Below are 20,758 nucleotides of genomic sequence, written 5' to 3' on the forward strand. Positions count from 1 at the left end.
GAATCATAGCTCTCCAACCAGGGATAGAACCCACACCCACTGCTGAAGTCTTAACCACACCCCTGGTGAAGTCTTAACCGCGGGACTGCAAGGGAAGTCCGGACACATGAAGTTTTGAGAGGAAGGCAAAGTGGATGCTCAGCTCCTGGGATGGGAGATGACGTGTCCAAAATAGCCTGGGTTCCAGTGTGTCTGCTTGGCTACCAGTCTTCCCTTGGGACAAGGGAAGCTGGGGTTCTCTCTGCTCTCAACTGGCCAGTTTCACAGATAATTTAAACTGGCTTCTGGCACTTGGCAGGACTGCTTGACACTGCCACGTCTCATGGTAAATCATATGTTTCCTGAAAACAAAATGAAAACAAAATTGTTTAATTTTGTCTAACTCCTCTTTAGTGTTGGATGTTTGTTACACTAGGTTCTAAAATGAACTTTTAACTAGCTCTGAGGATAACTAACACACAGGGCTAGTGAATGGACTGCAGACATTTAACTGCCCTTAACTATGGGGAAAAGTTCCTTAATATGGTAAGAAGAATGATCAATCCCACCATCCCGGCATTCAACATTTCTGTGATATTGCCTTCTTGCAGATGCTACCAGCTTGCCCAATGTCTTACCTTCTATGGACAAAGAGTTTGGGACCCAAGTTTATAGTTTAATTAGCTGTTTCACATAATTTCAAACTGCTGAGAAATACATTTTCCATCTTACAAAAGACAGACAGTGTTCTTTGGCAACTACGCCCCCTTCAAGTTGCTTACTTCCACCTGAAGGGCATCTCAAAGCAATCCCTTATGAGGGTAATGGTGGTTGTTTTGGAGGCTCATAGGCTGCCCCATCAGGAAAAGATGCCTTTTAGTTTAATGTGAAAGTGCTCCCTAGTTGGCAAAATATTTGCAAATATAGGCATTATTAGAGAATTTTTGCCAGAGATGGGCCTTGAGAGATGAGTAGAAATTTGAGAGATGGAGAAAATGACATGAATCATTAGTGCTTAAGGGGCATGGAAGAGCAAATGTTGAGTTTTGGGGGGGTGTTCCTATGATAACAAAATACATAATTATTTTAAAAGGTGCAGTAACAGAAGTTGAAACATTGTGTTAAGGTCAGATAAATGGAAGACACTGAACACCAAATCAAGAGAGTCGGTTGGTTGTAGGCCACGGGGAGCCACTGACTATTTCTGAGGCAAGGAATGATATAATTGAAGACATCGTTCCAAGAAGATAATTCTAGTGGCCGTGATAAGGGGTACTGAAGGTGCAAGGATGGTGGTAGGAAGAGCAGTCACAGAGCTTATGCACTAAGGCAACAGCAGTAAAAATAAAAACAAAGGCTTAGAATTGAGAAATGTGGCAGATAATGGATTCCTGTAATTTGACTACTGGTTGGATGTTGGGAGGGAGAGGAACCATTAGTGGTCTCCCAATATGTCTGTTTTCTCCTTATATTAGTGTTCTGGAGGTGTCATTGACAAAGTACCGCAAACTTGATGGCTTAAAACAGTTAACAAATTTACTGTCTCAGAGTCTGGAGGCTAGAAATGGAGGTGTCGTCAGGGCTGGTTCCTTCTGAGATCTGTGGGCAGAATTGGTTCTGAGCCTCTCCCACTTTCTGGCGACAGTCTGCAGTCCCTGGTATTCCCTGGCTTGTCACGACTCCAATCTCTGCCTCCATCTTCCGGTGGCATTCTCTCTGTCTCTGTCTCCTTATAAGGACACCATGTTGGATTAAGGATCCACTAGGATGATGTCACCTTAACTAATGACATCTGCAATGACTCTGTTTCCAAAGAAGGCCACTTTCCAAGGTCCAGGAGATTAGAGCTTTCACATATTTTCTTGGAGGACGTATTTCAACCTGTAACATTCTCCCACCCCTTCCTTACAAATGGAGCCCTGATGTGGGGCCTGGCCCAGATGGAGGCTGCCTTTCTGGGTGGAGAATTGTGTATCTCCTTTCATCAGGCGTCCAACCCAAGCAAGTTGCTGCAGCCATTCCTGACCTTGGGACCAGATCAGCAGTTCTAATCTCACCTGACCGACAAGGGGAGGCTGACAGCTGCCATGGAGGATAAGCGGGGGCCACTCAGGGGCAGGAAAGCAAGGAAGGGCTGAGTGAGGGGCAGGGCTCCAGGGCAAGCCAAGCCCAGCTGGGATGAAGACAAGGTTTCAACTCACCATCTTTTCTTTTTAAACAGTGTTTTTCATTTGTGAATTTAAAAAAAATCTGTGTAAAAATTTTTTTTTAATAGTTATAAAAAGGCCCATACTGGAGGCTGCTTTTCCGAGCTTTGGCCACATGGAAGTGCCCTGGCCAGTGACATGAAGGCAGAAGTGTGATGTGGGAGCTTCTGTAAACATCCTTTAACAGACAGCATGCATATGCCCATTTGACCTGACTTTGTGTTTTCCTTCATCCTACTTCAAGGAATAGGGATGCCAAAGTAATCTCAACCCTTACAGAGGAGGAGGCAGATGGGGTATGATTCTAAGGCAGGCTTGAGAAAGGTCTTTGGATATCCTGGGTAAGGTGTGAACACGGCCTTCTTTCAAGGTCCCAACCTGCAGCTACCTCCAGCTGAGTGACCCTAGCAAACGGTCACCACACCAGTGTGGTGATGGTGGTGGTGTTCTGGCTGACTTAACTTTTAAAAATTTGAATTAAAATGCACCCACATAGGCCATTTACTCATTTTTCATAGATCCAATTTTACCCTATTATCTTATATCTAGCTTTACTTATATATATGCCTGGTCTCTGAATGATTTGGGTTTAAGACCTCTGAAATATTTTAAAAATATCTGTTGAACATTTATTTAGACTAGAGGCTGAAGACTATGGGGGGGAAAAAGACCCCTTGGTGACGGAGGTCTTCCTCTTCTCTACTGCCCAGAGCAAGAGATTTCGAGTTCCAAATTCCTGTATATGGTCCACTCAGCAAAACAAAAGCTCTGCAATTACCCTGACACCCACTGGGGAGAGGCAATTTAGCAATGACTTACTGTCATTCTAAAATGCATTTAGAAGGTTCTTTTACCATTCATTCACCCATCCATCGAAGCAGTTTATACGAACGTTTCTTCTAACAACAGTTTCCTCTGCGAGAACAATTCTGGTAAGTGAATTACCTTCAATGTGCCACACTTCCAGGGATATTTTGGCACCATTAAGAGACTGTGGGCTTCCCTGGTGACTCAGTGGTAAAGAATCTGCCTGCAATGAAGGAGATGTGGGTTCCATCCCTGAGTTGGGAAGGTCCCCTGGAGAAGGAAGTGACAATCCACTCTAATATTCTTGCCTGGAGAATTCCATGGACAGAGGAGCCTGGCGGGCTACAGGCCATAGGGTCACAAAAGAGTTGGATACGACTCAGCAACTAAACAACAGCAAAGAGACTGGCACCCCCAGGCCATCTGGTTCTTCTAACCCAGTACACTGGTGATGCTTCCAGACAGTGGGGACATTGCAGAGGGGGCAGTTTTTGAGAAGGAAATAACGAACACAGGTAGAATGTGAATCACCACTGAGCCATCCGCATGGATTGTTGACAGCAGGAGAATGACATCTTCTTACATGATGAAGAGGGACTGGGAAGGTGGATGTACTTCGAGATGTGCTGGTCTGAATACATTCACATCGAGAGCATTTCTGGCAAGATGAGTAGCTTTGGCAAATCTACCGACAGATCTCAGGGAGTGAGGGGGTGCTTCAGATCTGCGTGAGATTTAGCCAGTGACTTGCACCTAATCTCAACACTACACTTTCTGAAGCTTTTCAGTGACTCCCTTTGATGTTCAGAAATCTCATAACTTAGTAGAGCTCTCTATAGCAAATAGAGTCCATTTTTAAACCTGAAAATAACTGTTTCCATCAGCTACATCAGCACAGCTGCTAGTTGCTGCTGTTCTTTTGGCCTGTAAGTAACAACCATTCCTGGTTAATAGCAAAAAAACAGTCTGGCTGATGAAAGGCACTGGCACTATATTTCATATCTAAAGCAATTTTTTAAAAAATCTGTAATGAGCATCAATTATTGGGAAAAAGAGTGATTTTTACCTGCTTCTTAATCTTCCCAATTGCCCTCTAGAGCAAAAGAGCTCTCCTTGGAAACTCAGTCCATAATAAACACATGTATGTGAACAAATATACACATTATTTTGCCAAAGGGTGATTTCTTTGGTTTTTGAGCTACAAATAATCCCTGAAAAGTGGCTTTCTCAACTAAATATGCAGTCATTACAGTGTATTTATAGTGATTAAAAATCTTTATTAGGGACTTACTTAGATTTTCAATAGATCTGCTTTTTAATTTTGCAATTTTATGACCATGGAGCATGGACACACAATTTTTTAAAAATGCACCCAACTTCTACATGAAGATAAAATCAGGCTTTGTCAATAATGAATAGTTTTATGCTAGTAGAATCTTCTTGGAATTATCTTGATTTGCGGGACACTATAATTTCTATTAGCATAATTATAAGGCCAATTAGAAAATATATACTGGGTTTCTCAATTTTGGTTAAGAGCTCGGTTGGAAAAATTCAGGAAAACATTCATGAGTTGCTGCTTCACCTCCAGCACTCTGCTCACCCTGCCCCGATTCCACATTCTCTGACTCAGAGACTATTTGCAGAGGACACCTGTTTTAAATGTACCAACAGGAAATACCTATGTTGTCTTTTCATAATCTGATGCTGCATCTGGTTAGCTGAAATGTGACGCTGCCCACGGACTGAAGCAACTTCAGTGTGACAGCATTTACTGGAAGGCGGAGGGAATCCAGTTTATATTTATTTTCCTTCTATTAAGACCTGGCATTGTAGCATAAGAAAAAATAAATAAGGAAAAGGGCAAAACCAGTTTAACTCTCAAAAGATGAGTATTAAATTACATACAGGAATTTTACATCCAGACTCAGTATGATTTGCCCTTCATGCATAAAACTGTTGTCTGACAATGCTTGCTTTATAATATTTTATTTATAAACTTTTTGTCCAGTCTGTCTTGTTATATATTGACAGGATGTTTATTAATATACACCTTCAGTGGAAAACTGCAGGGCAGTCTGCCCACCGGAATAGAATTAACAAGGGAATTTCACAATTATTAACGGTAGTCTTAACACTAAAATTCCAACTGGGTCCAAACGCAAGCAAGTCACAGGGGGCGGGTGGGATGCGAGGTGGGCGAGGGTTTACACCCCACGTGCACGCCTCCGACGGTGCCACTCGGCCAGCAAGTCCCCGAGCCGGACCGTTGGTCCACACTGGAGTCCCCTCCTTCCGAGCGGGTTTCCAGGTTCCGAGGCCCGGCCCCGCGGCCACCCAGCCCGGGCCGCGCTCCGTCTTCACCCGGCAGACGCCGCGGGCCGCGGTTCCCGGAGCCCCATGCGCGCTCCCCGAGCCCCGGCCGCCCTCGGAGGCCGCCCACCCGCTCCCGGGACTCCGAAGGGGGTGTCCCCGGCCAGGTCTCCAGGGCTGGCGAAGGCAGCAGCAGAATGACGGAGATGACGAAAGAGCTGACGCCACGCCGCCCACCCGGCCGCCGCCGGAGCCCGCACACGCCGCCCCGCCCGCGAGGTCGCCCGCGCGCTCGCGCTCGCGCCGGTCCCGCGGGGCGCGCCCCGCCTCCTCCCGCCCCGCCCCGCCCCGCCCGGGGTTCCCACGGCGCCCGCCCGCGCCCGGCGCCGTCCTCCCCGCCGCCCAGGCCTTTGGCGAACATGGCGCTTGTCCCCTGCCAGGTGCTGCGGGTGGCCATCCTGCTGTCCTACTGCTCTATCCTGTGCAACTACAAGGCCATCGAAATGCCCTCGCATCAGACCTACGGAGGGAGCTGGAAATTCCTGACGTTCATTGATCTGGTAAGGCCGCCCCCCTCCCCTACCCCTGCCTCCCCGCACCCGGAACCGGCGTGTGTTTGTGGGTGCGCCGGCATCTGCGCGCGTGCCGCCGGCATCCAGCCGCGTCCTCCCTTCTTCCCCAGTGACTGCGTCTCACAGGCCCCGCAGCCCCCGCAGCAGTACCTTCGGAAGCACCCAGCGTTACCTGGTAGCTGGGGCACAAGTGCAGATGGGTCGAAGCCAGGTGGTGGGCTCTTTGGAGGGGAACACACACCTGCTTCTAAGAGGTGCCTTGGGAAGATTCTCCTCTTAGCAAATGGATCGGACGACCTTGATCAGGAGCAGCCTGAGACCCATTCGACCCCCAAGATGCTTTCCAGAGCACCCACCGTGGGATCAATTTGCAGCAGCTGGAGGATACTGGGTATCTTCGAATGACTTGGAGCTTCCTCTGAAAGGACCAGAGTTGTCCTCACAAAGAAGAGAAGGCTCCTCAGAAAGAAGAGAAATCGCCTAATAAAGTTGTCTTCCTTTTATCTGTTTTTTTTTTTTTTTTTTTTGCCCCTTGTCACTAATTTACTTCCAAACTTTGTCCTCAGAAACATTAGAAGAGAAAGATTTTCCAAATGTATTCTCAGTGTGACGCTACACTTCTCCCTATCTTACCGTGTAAAAGTTCACAGTAGTTTGCATACGCAACTCCTCTGTTGGCACAACATCATGGCCTTTGAAGTTGTAGTTTGTTCCCTTTTTTACCGACAGCTTACCACTTCTGGCACTAAAAGGGCCAGAGAATCAGCCTGAGCAGAAGACTCAATAAGGACATGGGGTGGAACCTAGGAACTTCAAGGTGATAGGTAACTAAGACGAGCTCAAACACACACTAAAAGATGGTCAAGTACCAACAGAGAAAACAGAAGCGAGAAGTTCTAGGGACTAGAGAAAATGTAGAACCCAGTAAATCAGTCGCCAGAACTACCGCTACACGAGGTTCGCTGCACAAACGAGATTGTAATCTCTTATTGTTGACCCTTCATTTTGATGAAGAGAACTTGATACCTGTTTTGAGATACTTCCAAAAGCTGAGGATCCTTCAAAGAAACGCAGTTAGCGGGAGTTTTGTGTAGAAATACCATTTTAAATCTGTATCTTGTTAGATATGTTCTGAGAGGAATTTAAGTCATTTTTTTCTCAGCACTCTCTAAACTGGGCACAAAGATTGCCCAGGACATGGTGTTTCAGGGGTTTCAATATTCAGTTCCTCAACTTCCAGCTCTTTCTTGAAACTGATCTGCCTCTGAACATGGCTATTGCCTGCCAGTTCTCCTTTCTTCTGCCCCATTCACCCAAGGCCCAAGCATGTGACAAGGCTCTGTGTTGTATTTATCTGTTCCTTTTACCTTTCAGACGATGGACTGGTGTTACTAGAACTATCTTCATATTTGCTTGAAAAACGAAGTCAGGCTTGTCTTGACAAAAAGTCGTCTTGGGTTGATTAGCTCATCCACGGGCCCTACCTTTTCTAATCTTCCATAGACTCAGTGAAACCTGCAGTCCTGAGGTTCTAATAAATATGGACCAGAGCATTAGAAATCATGTCCCCTTTCAACTGTGCAAACTTAAGTTATTTAGATGTTTGAACATTTAGATGTTATTTAAAAATATGTGCATAGATTTTCAGAATTCTTTTTTACTGGCTATATAAAGAAAATCTGTTGGATCACTACCTTATCCTGTTCTTGATCTCCCTTAGAGCTAGCCCAAGGAACTGCATTGAGTTGATACACTGATGAAAACCCCACCAGAACCATAGGAGCTGTGAACAGTTCTCAGAAGTAATAGATGTACTTTTGAGGGCATAGGAGAGAGGATCAGCAGGTGAGAGGGGTACATATTGAGGGTGTCATTAACCCGTGCAAGAGATGACACCTTCTCACACTGGCATGGCTTACTGTGTGTTACAGAAGAAGACTCACAAGAAACAATATATCTCTCATAACCTTTGTGTGACATCAAACTTTAGTAGAGCCCATCTGACTCTGCTTAAACTGTCATACAGTTTTTATTTTAGCATTTGGCGATTGGACCTGTCTGTTTTAAATAATGATAATCACCACAAACATGCTTTTGTCTATCAGAATTCAGGCCATGGATTCAAATTTGAAACTTTTACTTTGTTTCACGTTTAGATTCAGTTTGCATAGGGCCTTCAGCCAATCGTTCAAACTCTATCTCTGTGGCTTTGGATTGAAATATAATAAATCCTTAGTCGAGAGTTCCTGTGAGAAAGTACAGTCTAGAATATATTCAAAGAAACACTCATGCAAAGTGTTATTCTTTTTGTTATTAGAGATTTAGAGTCTTTGGCGCTTAAGCATTGTACAGCTGTTTAAACAACCATCCTGTCAATCCCTAGTAATGGCATGAAAAGATTAGGCTACTATAATTTACTCATTTAATTTCTCATTTTTTTGTGTGTTTAAGAAAATAATAAACACTATTACTTCAGTGCTTTGGACATTTTTAATGGTTCTAAACCCATTAGAGCAATTCTGAAAGAAGATTTAGTTTCTTAAAACTTCAAGGAAAAGGCCCTTTTTGTAGGCAACTTAGATCACAGAGAACCAAGACATTTATCCTGGTGGTCACACCTGATTCTGTAATCGGTGGCATCAGTTTACCAAAATGTAGCTCAGAAATTTCAGGCAACATGGATCCAGGAGAATATGGTTATGCAGCAATGGCCATTCCAGCCATATCTGTATCTTTCTTTGAGTATGAGAGTCATCCCAATAGAATCAGAGCTCATGGCTAAAAACTGAAATGCAAATTATTGCTATCAGTAATCTTATCCTATTATTGTTATTCCTTAAGAGCTTCGTTTCCTAGAATCAAAGAACAGTGAGAGAACTGAACGTGCATCAGGAAAATTCAGTTAGTAAATGGAAATGGAACACTTGGCATGACAGGCGGAATAATAGACCACCCCCCCTCCAAAAAAAAAGTCTGCATTCTGATCCCTGAAGCCTGTAAGTATGTGAGGTTACATGGCAAAGAAATTAAGATTGCTAATCAACTGACCTTCAAAGAAGGAGGTTTATCTACAGTTTATTGCAGTTTATCTACGTTACTGCAAGGTTTCTTAAAAGTGAAGGGACGCAGAAGAGACGAATGAGTCGAAGGAAGATGTGACAGTGGAAGAAAGTCACAGAGAGATACAACATTGCTGGCTTTGAAGGTGAAGGAAGGGGCCAAGAGCCAAGGAATGTGGGAGGTGTCTACAGGCTGTAAAGGGCAAGGAAATAACCCCTCTCCCAGAGCCTCCAGAAGAAACACAGCTCTGCTGACACCCTGATTTTAGTCCTGTGAAACCCATTTTGTACTTCTGACCTCCAGAACCATAAAATAATAAATCAGCATTTAAGCCACTAAACTTATGGTAATTTGTTGCAGCAGCAATAGAAAGCTTGTACACTTGGCTCTAAAGCCTATGACCTAAAAAAAAGCCTTAAATGTTATTGTACTTATGCAAGAAGATAGTGACTTAGTTCTTTATGTATATTAGACAATTGGTTAATTTTAGTTTTAACCAAAATACAGGTTTTTCCCTTCTGCATCTGTGAAACTGTGCTGGGGAGACATACATGTGACAACGGGCAATGTAAGAATCTATAAAAGTGGAATAGCTTCAGAAAAACTAGCCCTTTTCTTTACTGTGAAGTATTTTAGAAATTATCATCGTGCAGCATGCCATGCCAGGAGGAATACTCTTAACTGGAAACAAACTGGAAAGAAAAAAATATTGAACTGACTACTGTTCAGATATTTTCGTAACCAGTATTACAGCTGATGAATTTTCTTCAAATGATGTAGATTCATTCACTTATTCACTAATCAAGTAATTTCCCAAGTTATATAATAATTGACCCTCAACATGATAGAAATGAAGAATCAGAATCAAACCAACATAAATAAAAGAAAAAAGAAGCCGGATGTTGAAGCCTAAGAGTAGTACTGGAATACAGTGGGGGTTTAGTAAACATTTGAATAGACGGAATCTTTCCATGTGTTCAGTAAGTATTCTTTCCTTGTGTGTCCTCCTATAACCATTCAAAATACTGTGGATTTTTGGAAATATATCAATCAGAATTTTACTGAGCTCTATGTGATAGAATATTTAAACCATGAATGAGAATCAACTTCTTTGAAAAACATGAACTGGACATTTGTTATAAAAAATTATTATAGACTTTGGATTTAAGACGCTTTGATTTTTAAAAATTGAAACAGAAATGTGATGATCTGGTCCCATTTGCTCTAGTTCGTGGTTCTCAGCGTTCTGAGGGTTATCATGTCCTGTGTGTGTGCATGCTCAGTTGTGTCCAACTCTTTGTGACCCCGTGGACTAAGAATACTGGAGTGGGTTTGCCATTTCCTACTCCAGGGGATCTACCGGACCTAGGGATCAAACCCATACCTCCTGCATCTGTTGCAGTGGCAGGGGGATTCTTTCTCACTGAACCACCTGGGAAGCCCTGTCATGTCTTAGGGCTCCATTATATTCATCATTTCTCCTGCACTGACTTTCCATTCATGCACAGGCAGAATGTTGGTGAAGCCCTACCTCCTCAAAGTGTGGTCTGAGGACCAGAAGTGATCTTACCTGGGAGCCTCCTAGAAATGTGGAACCTCTGGCTCTGCCCCAGACTTTCTGAAGAAGCATTTACTTGTTAATAAGATTATTCTGTGATTCTTTTGCACATTCCAGTTTGAAAAATACTGCTCTGGGCCACACTGTTTCTGTTTTGTCATTTACTATGGAATAGCTTGTAGACAACAGCCTTCATACATTAATTCTGCCTACTGTATTTAAAACATTTAAGCATACTTCAAATATATTTAATTATGTCACTTTTATTGTGACATGGTTCAAACGATGTGAAAAAAAATGACAACTTTAAGAGAAAGAGAAAAATATGTATTTGGCACCAAAGGTCGGCTGTTTGTTGCAACTGAGAAACAAATTTGGCTAATCTTCAGGGAAACCAAGTGAAAAAGAATACACATTTGATTGCATTGTCTCTTCTGTTGGGATAAAGGAAGTGTAAAAATTTATCAGGAAAAATACAATTCTTTCCAGACAACTGACTTTGCAAGGTTCTTTATCGCTCAGCTAGTCATAAATGACCTTGGGTAGCATAGCAGATAATGCCTTTGATTATTTTCTAGCAGATTATCTATGGAAATATTCTTATAGTTTTTTTTTTTTATTATGATTTTATGAAAGCCAAAGGCATGGTCTTCTGTTTTGACTGGGTGAAGGCATTTTTGCAGAGGTTTAAGGTAATACAATCTGGATACTTATTTTTGTTATCTAAATCTGTTTTGCAAAAGAATTTAAGAAAACCACAGAGGGAGCAGGATAAATAAGAGCTCAGATGTGGAAAAGCTTGGGGTGTTCAAAGAACAGGAAATGGTCAAGTATACCTGGAGGACACATTTTTTTCTTTTAGACATGCTAAGAATTTTTGACCTTTAAAAATATTTAAAAGGGAGAATAAACAGCATACGTATACTAAAGGATGCATTTGAGTTTGTCTTACATTTTCTTATATACTTGTAAGAAAATATTCTTGACTGTAGTCCATGGCTTAATTTCAAATAGGAAATAAAATATCTTGAGAGGAGAGTCTATATACCATTATGTAACGATGATATTTAGCTTTGCCAGTCAAAACCACATAATGCCATGTGAAGGCCAGTAGTTCATTGAGTAGTCTGAACAAAATTGTCAGGTTTGTTTTGTTCAATATTATACAAAGAGGGTGAAACTGCAATTTTTTTTTTCAGTGCAATCAGACTTGACCCTAAATGCATATAAACTTCAAGGATTAAATAATGCTTTTTCCTAACCTGGGAGAAGAATTTTGAGTAGGATACTTTGCACAGAGTTCTCTTCCTTCTCTTTGAAAGTGTTTCTTTTGGATCAAACATAAAATAGGGGCCTGGATTTGTCAGAGTTGGGGAAATAGTTGATGATATAATCACTCATTCCCTTTCTTAGTTGCAAATGTTATTGAAATTACAGAGTCATCTGACCATGCTGAGGTCACTTCTTTTCCCATCTCTGCCATTCCGCGTATCTGGTATAACATTTAGCAAAATTGGTAGCTGCTCTTGAGGCTTTCATTTGTTTCTCTGTGTTCCCCTGAAATGTCACATGTTTCTGTGGAAGTGTGAACAATAGTACAGTTTTCCATATTGAATCAGATGTCCCTGTGATCCAAGCACACTTGGAAAAAATCTTACTGCTTAGGATTCCATAACAACATAGCTTGCTTTGTGTCTAGCAGTCTGTGGCTAGACAGTTAAAGGGCCCCTGTCTCCTCTGCCTGGTAGTCCTGCCAGAGGACAGTGAGTACAGGGCTCTCTCTATGCACACGAGAAGACCCCTGGAGCAGATCCATCATGGAGGGCAGCAAGGTATGGGATGTTGCTTTGGTAGGCTGGATCAAATAGGCTGATGGAGAATCATCAGAGAAATTTCTGGAATTCACCAGGTGGCAAGAATACTGTAATTTTGAATCTTGAGCAAATGGCATGTGTTCAAGACAATGCTTTAGAAGCATGAAATTCTAAAAAGTTGTTGAGATAATGGTTTAGCCCCTTCGTGTTGACTTTATATTTAGACCTGTCAGGATGTGTTACAACTTAACACTTTAATTTCAGATCAACACATAGCATTCCAGAAAATTTGTACAATTCTGTTGCATAGAATTCCATAGCCTGCGTGCATGCTCAGTCATGTCCAACTCTTTGTGACCCCATGGACTGTAGCCCACCAGGCTCCTCTGTCTATGGGATTATCCCAGCAAGAATACTGTTGTGGGTTTCCATTTCCTCTTCTAGGGAATCTTCCCAACCCAGAGGTCGAACCCGTATCTCCTGTGGCTCCTTCCTTGGCAGGTGGATTCTTTATCATTGAGCCACCTGGGAATCACGTAGCCACCACCACAATCACTTAAAAATATTAGAATATTTTCCTGTGATATCCCCTTATAGTCAAACCCTCCCCCTGAATCTTAATAACCACAAGTTTGTTTTCTGTCCTTATAGTTTTTATTTTTCTAGAAATACATATAAATAAAGCATATGGTATATAGCCTTTGAATCTGGCTCTTTTCATTTAGCATAATGCATTTCAGATTCTTTCACGTTGCTGTGTGTATCCACAGTTTGTTCCATTTTAATGCTGAGTAGTATTTCATGGCATTGATATATTGCTTTGTTGATTCACTGCTAAACTGAAGTGCATTTGGCTTTTTTTCTAGTTTGGAGTGATTGTAAGAAAAGCAGCTATAAATATTTGCACAAGTTTTGTATGAACATGAGTTTTCATTTTTTCTGGGAGTGGAATCACTTGGTTATATAGAATTATATGTTTAGCCTGATAAGAAACCACCAAACTGTTTTCCAGAGTGGTTATGTCATGTTGCACTGCCTTCAGCAATTTATGAGAGTTCCAGTTGCTCTGTGTCCTCGTCTGTGGGCATTGTCAAGTGTCTTCTACTTTAGCTGTTCTAATTGGTGTACAGTGTTATCTCATTGTGGTCTTAAATTGCATCTCTCTCATGACTAATGATGGTGAAGGCAATGGCACCCCACTCCAGTACTCTTGCCTGGAAAATCCCATGGACGGAGGAGCCTGGTAGGCTGCAGTCCATGGGGTCTCAAAGAGTCGGACACTGCTGAGCGACTTCACTTTCACTTTTCACTTGCATGCATTGGAGAAGGAAATGGCAGCCCACTCCAGTGTTCTTGCCTGGAGAATCCCATGGACGGAGGAGCCTGGTAGGCTGCAGTCCATGGGGTCTCAAAGAGTCGGACACGGCTGAGCGACTTCACTTTCACTTTTCATTTGCATGCATTGGAGAAGGAAATGGCAACCCACTCCAGTGTTCTTGCCTGGAGAATCCCAGGGATGGGGGATCCTGGTGGGCTGCTGTCTGTGGGGTCGCACAGAGTCGGACACGACTGAAGTGACTTAGCAGCAGCAGCATGACTAATGATGTTAAGCCTCTTTTCTTGTACATCCTTATCATATATATATCTTCTTTCCAGGTACTTGTTCAAATCTTTTGCCCATTTTAATAAAAGATTGTTTTATTATTGTTAAGCTTAGAGAGTTTTTGTGTAGGCTAAATAGAAGTTCTTTGTCAAATATGTGATTTGCAAACATTTTCTTGCTATCTGGGGCTATCTTTACATTTTGTTAGTAGAGGCAGTCCCCGATTTACATTGGTTCAACTTTATAGTTTTTTGATGGTATGAAAGCGTTACACATTCAATGAAAGCTACTCAGTGGTGGTGTCCAACTCTTTGTGACCCCATGGACTATACAGTCCATGGAATTCTCCAGGCCAGAATACAGGAGTGGGTAGCTGTTCCATTCTCCAGGGGATCTTCCCACCCCAGGGATCGAACCCAGGTCTCCCGCGTTGTTGGCCGATTCTTTACCAGTTGAGCTGCAAAGTCCTCATTTTACTTATAAGTGAGCAGTTATGAATGATCAAGGGCTCAGACTCTCCTCTAGCAGCTTCCTTTGCTTAGGCAGAAGGGAAAAAGGGAAAGGAACACTCTCATACAGAGGTGGATGTCACCAGAGTGAACCCCGCCATTCTAGATGTGAAGCCACTTGGAAATACAAGCAAGCCCGAGGGGCTCAGAGAGTTGGTTGGGACAGGACGCAGGTAGTTAACATCTAGGAGCAGAGTCAGGAAACCAGCATTCACGTCCTGTCTACACTGTGCATTGACAGCAGAAGCCAGGGGAAGATGCTTTACTCTGCCGCCCCTTGCTTTGTTTATAAACATGTGATATGTAGTACCATATGCTCTTGTGATGCTGGGTAGGATAGCAAGCCTCAGCTCCCAATCAGCCACGGGGTCAGGAAGGCAAACCACTGATAACTTAAAACCATTCTGTATCCACACAGCCATTTGGTTTTTCACTTTCAGTAGATTATTCAATAAATTACATGAGACCTTCAACACATTATTATAAAATAAGCTTTGGGTTAGATTATTTTTCCCAACTGTAGGCTAATGTAAATATTCTGAGCGCATTTAAGGCAGGTTAGGCTCAGCTATGATGTTTGTTTGGTAGGTTGTGCATATTAAATGCTTTTTCAGCTAAGGCAATATTTTCACCTTACCATGCGTTTGTCATGGTTGGATGCACCACACTTCGTTTAATCATTCATCCACTGAAAGTAATCTGGCTTGTTTCTACTTTTGAGCTATTATGTATAAAGCTGCTATGAACACTCATGTATAGGTTTTTATGTGAACATAAGTTTTTATTTCTCTGGCATACATGTCCAAGAGGGCAATTTCTGGGTTTTATCATGATTGCAATTTTAGTTTTAAAAGAAACTATCTAGGACCACAGAATGGCTATACCATTTTACATTTCCACCAGCAATATACGAGTGATACGTTTTCCCCTCATGTTGCCAGTTATATGGTGGTGTCAATATTTTGAAATTTTGGCCATTTTAACTGATGTGTAGTGCCCTCTCATTGTGGTTATAATTTGCATTTCTCAAGTGGCTAATAATCTTGAACATCTTTTCCTGTCTTACTTGCCATGTGTGTATCCTCTTTAGTAAAACAAATAGTATTCTTTTGTTAAATTTTATTTTCTGGTTGTTTATTGTTAGTATATAGAGATATAATTGATTTTTACATACTGACCTTATATCCTGACTTTGCTAACACACTTATTCTATGAGCTTTGTTATGAATTTCTTGGAGTTTTTTTTTTTTTTTTTATGTAGACAATCATATCATCCGCTAATACAGACAGTTTTCTTCCTTTCTAATCATCATGCCTTTTATTTCTTTTTCATGTTTTATTGCCTTGTTTAAGACTTCTAATATGATATTCATCATATGTGTTGAGAGTGGATAGTCTTGTCATTTCACGTTTAGGGGGACAGTTTTTTGCACTTAAGTATAATATTAGCTATATATTTTTTGCATACCCCCTTTATCACGTTGAGCACAATTCCTACTATTTCTTGTTTCAATTCAGTTTAGTCACTCAGTCGTGTCCGACTCTTTGCGACCCCATGAATCGCAGCACGCCAGGCCTCCCTGTCCATCACCAACTCCCGGAGTTCACCCAGACTCATGTCCATCGAGTCAGTGATGCCATCTAGCCATCTCATCCTCTGTTGTCCCCTTCTCCTCCTGTCCCCAATCCCTCCCAGCATCAGAGTCTTTTCCAATGAGTCAACTCTTCGCATGAGGTAGCCAAAGTACTGGAGTTTCAGCTTTAGCATCATTCCTTCCAAAGAACACCCAGGGCTGATCTTCAGAATGGACTGGTTGGATCTCCTTGCAGTCTTCTCAAGAGTCTTCTCCAACACCACAGTTCAAAAATTCTTTGGCACTCAGCTTTCTTCACAGTCCAACTCTCACATCCATACATGACCACAGGAAAAACCACAGCCTTGACTAGACGGACCTTTGTTGGCAAAGAATATCTCTGCTTTTCAATATGCTATCTAGGTTGGACATAACTTTCCTTCCAAGGAGTAAGTGTCTTTTAATTTCATGGCTGCAGTCACCATCTGCAGTGATTTTGGAGCCCCAAAAATAAAGTCTGACACTGTTTCCACTGTTTTCCCATCTATTTCCCATGAAGTGGTAGGACCGGATGCCATGATCTTCGTTTTCTGAATGTTGAGCTTTAAGCCAACTTTTTCACTCTCTGAGAAGCTTTTTTTAAAAAAATATCATAAATGGATGTTGAATTTTGTCATGTGACTTTAACTGCATCTATTGACATGTTCATATGACTTTTTCCCTCTTAACATTGATTGATTATTGTTAAGTTGATCCTGCTTTCCCAGAGTGAATGCACTTGATTGTGGTATATTGTCCTTTTTATCCCTGGAGAAGGAAATGGCGATTTGCTAGCATTTTGTTGATTTTCAGTTCAGTTCAGTTCATTTCAGTCGCTCATTCGTCTCCGACTCTTTGCAACCCCATGAATCGCAGCACGCCAGGCCTCCCTGTCCATCACCAACTCCCGGAGTTCACTCAGACTCATGTCCATCGAGTCAGTGATGCCATCCAGCCATCTCATCCTCTGTCGTCCCCTTCTCCTCCTGCCCCCAATCCCTCCCAGCATCAGAGTCTTTTCCAATGAGTCAACTCTTCGCATGAGGTGGCCAAAGTTCTGGAGTTTCAGCTTTAGCATCATTCCTTCCAAAGAAATCCCAGGGCTGATCTCCTTCAGAATGGACTGGTTGGATCTCCTTGCAGTCCAAGGGACTCTCAAGAGTCTTCTCCAACACCACAGTTCAAAAGCATCAATTCTTTGGCACTCAGCCTTCTTCACAGTCCAACTTTCACATCCATACATGACCACAAGAAAAACCATAGCCTTGACTAGACGGACCTTTGTTGGCAAAGTAATATCTCTGCTTTTCAATATGCTATCTAGGTTGGTCATAACTTTCCTTCCAAGGAGTAAGCGTCTTTTAATTTCATGGCTGCAGTCACCATCTGCAGTGATTTTGGAGCCCCAAAAATAAAGTCTGACACTGTTTCCACTGTTTCCCCATCTATTTCCTATGAAGTGATGGGACCAGATGCCATGATCTTCATTTTCTGAATGTTGAGCTTTAAGCCAACTTTTTCACTCTCCACTTTCACTTTCATCAAGAGGCTTTTTAGTTCCTCTTCACTTTCTGCCATAAGGGTGCTGTCATCTGCATATCTGAGGTATTGATATTTCTCTCGGCAATCTTGATTTCCAGCTTGTGCTTCTTCCAGTCCAGCATTTCTCATGATGTACTCTGCATAGAAGTTAAATAAGCAGGATGACAATATACAACCTTGACGTACTCCTTTTCCTATTTGGAACCAGTCTGTTGTTCCACGTCCAGTTCTAACTGTTGCTTCCTGACCTGCATACAGATTTCTCAAGAGGCAGGTCAGGTGGTCTGGTATTCCCATCTCTTTCAGAATTTTCCAGTTTATTGTGATCCACACAGTCAAAGGCTTTGGCATAGTCAATAAAGCAGAAATAGATGTTGATTTTACCTCTCTGTTAATGAGGAATATTTGTGTGTAGTTTTTGGGGTGTTTTTTTTTTTTGGCCTGACTTTGTTAGTATTATAATGGTTAGCCTTATTCCTCCTTGATGTTCTGGAAGAAGACTGAGTAAATTTGGTATTACTTCCTCCTGAAATTTGTGATAGAATTTACAAGAGAAAATCACTGAGCCTGGAGTTTTCTTTGTTGAAAATTCAATTTGGTTGATTTCAAGACATAGGACTATTCAGGTTATTTCTTTTCTTTTGAGATGTGGTAGTTTATATCTTTCAGGGAATTGATCCGTTTCATCTAATGTCAACATTCTCTCCTTTTCTTTCATTGTCTTTAGGGTCTGTAGTGATAACCAAAGTTTATTCCTGTTATTGGGAATCTGTATCTTTTTTCTTCATTAGTATGGCTAAGGACTTCTCAGTTTTGTTTATTTTTTCAGAGATCAGCTGTTGGTTTCATTGGCTTTATCCTGTTGTTTTTCTTTTTTTCAGTTTCATTATTTCTGCTCTTAAACTTTATTACTTTCTCCTTGCTGTTTGTTTTGGGTTTAATTGGTTCTTCTTTTATTAGTTTTCTAATGTGGAAACAGGTTATTTATTAAATTGAGTTCTTTTATAATATTTAATACTGCTTTAGTTTCGTCTTACAAATTTTAATACACTTTATTTTCATTGTCATTCATTTTAAAATATTTTAATATTTCCTTTGAAATTCAAAAAATGATTAAGACTTCATTTTTTTAGAGCAGTTTTAGGTTCACAGCAAAATTGAGGAAATGTAGGGAGGTTTCCTGTATACCCGTTGCCCTCACCAGAGTCTTTCTATTTTACAATGGGTTATTTAAACATGTGGTGTTTAATTTATACATTTTTGGCTATATCTCAGATATGTTTCTGTCATTTTTGTAGTTTAATTTCATTCTGATCAGAAATCATTTTCTGCATAATTTCACTTCTTTTAAATTTGTTGTTTGTTTTTATGGCCTAGAATATGGACTGTCATGTTAAATATTCCATGTACACTTGAATGTCAATTACATTAAGTTAGTGAATAATGTTGATCGGATCCCCTACATCTTGCTGATTTTCTGTTTGACTACTCTCTCATTAACTGAGAGAGGAACTCTGAAGTCTCTGAGTGTAATTGTGGGTTTGTCTACTTCTTGTTTCAGTTTTACTTCACATATTTTGGGGCATATATTTTGTTAAGTACATATACATTTAGGAATGCTGTATATTTTGATGAATTATTTGTTTCATGGTTATAAATATTCTTCTTTTTCCTTGATAATTTTTCTTGTTCCAAAGTTTGCTTTGCCTGATACTAACATAACTTTTCCAATTTTCTTTTGATAAATGTTGGATTGTATATTTTTCATCCTTTTACTTTTTTATCTATAGTGACATATTTAAAGTGGATTGTTTTGTTGACAACATATTAAGTCTTATTTTTAAATTTAATTTGATTATCTCTGTACTTTAGTAGATACCACGTACATTTAATTATTGAAATGATTAGATTTAGATCTGCCATTTATTATTTTCTTTTTCTGACCTTTTTTTTGGTTCCCTCATTCCCCATTTCCTGCCTTCTACTAGTTTATTTTTTAATATTCATTTTAATTTCACTATTGGCTATTTGGATCATCTCTTTGTATTATTATAGTTGCTGTTCTTTGGATTACTGAATACACAACTTACTTTACATACTCTAGAGTGAATAGTTTACCATTTCAATTAAAACATTCCAACCTTATTGCTTCACTCACCCCACTTAGTTGTCATATTAAGTACACCCACATAACTTGAGAAATCCACAGACAGTGTTATAAGTTTTGCTGTCAAGTCAAACGTTCTAAATAACTTAGTTGAGTAAAATAGTCTGTTTATTGACCCAGATATTTACCATTTCTGTTGTTCTTCTTTCAGCCCTTGTGTCCACATTTCTGTCTGATATCATTTCCTGTAAGCCTGAGAATTTTTTTTTAGTATTTCCTTAATATTGGTTCTACTGGGAACAAATTATATATTTTAGTTTTCCTTAGTCAGAGAGTTCCTCCTAATTTTGTTTTCAGTCCTGAAAGATATTTTCACTGGGCATAAAATTCTGTTTAATTTTTTATCACTTGAAAGATTTCGTGCCACTGTCATCTGGCGTGATTTCTGATGCGAAGTCTGCAGTCATCCAAACCATTGCTCCCTTGAATGTAATGTGTTATTTTCTGCTGGCTTGCTTGAAGTTTTTTCCCTTTGTCTTTAATTTTCAACAGTTTGATTATGATGTGTCTGGCCATGTTTTTATGAGTTTACCCTATTAGAATTTGCTAAAGAGCCTCTTGATGAAAGTGAAAGAGGAGAGTGAAGAAGTTGGTTTAAAGCTCAACATTCAGAAAACAAAGATCATGGCATCCGGTCCCATCACTTCATGGCAAATAGATGGGGAAACAGTGGCTGACTTTATTTTTCTGGGCTCCAAAATCACTGCAGATGGTGACTGCAGCCATGAAATTAAAAGACGCTTACTCCTTGGAAGGAAAGTTATGACCAACCTAGACAGCATATTCAAAAGCAGAGACATTACTTTGCCAACAAAGATCCATCTAGTCAAGGCTATGGTTTTTCCAGTGGTCATGTATGGATGTGAGAGTTGTACTATAAAGAAAGCTGAGAGCCGAAGAATTGATGCTTTTGAACTGTGGTGTTGGAAAAGACTCTTGAGAGTCCCTTGGACTGCAAGGAGAACCAACCAGTCCATCGTAAAGGAGAACAGTCCTGGGTGTTCATTGGAAGGA

At 41.0% G+C, this 20,758-nt stretch overlaps 1 protein-coding gene across 5 annotated transcripts in view; it reads left to right on the plus strand.

Moving 5' to 3' along the window:
* The first annotated feature begins 5,694 nt into the window (after positions 1 to 5,694).
* The window catches only part of AIG1 (androgen induced 1), a 269,595-nt gene continuing 254,531 nt past the window's right edge, over positions 5,695 to 20,758 (plus strand). For 3 of the 5 annotated variants that reach the window (XM_059889836.1, XM_059889835.1, XM_059889837.1), the window contains exon 1: positions 5,695 to 5,866. In XM_059889836.1, the coding sequence (XP_059745819.1) occupies positions 5,726 to 5,866 (141 nt within the window). In that variant the 5' untranslated portion in view covers positions 5,695 to 5,725. 5 annotated transcript variants of the gene reach the window in all.

Source organism: Bos taurus, chromosome 9 (genome assembly GCF_002263795.3).
Source record: "Bos taurus isolate L1 Dominette 01449 registration number 42190680 breed Hereford chromosome 9, ARS-UCD2.0, whole genome shotgun sequence".
Taxonomy (NCBI): domain Eukaryota; kingdom Metazoa; phylum Chordata; class Mammalia; order Artiodactyla; family Bovidae; genus Bos; species Bos taurus.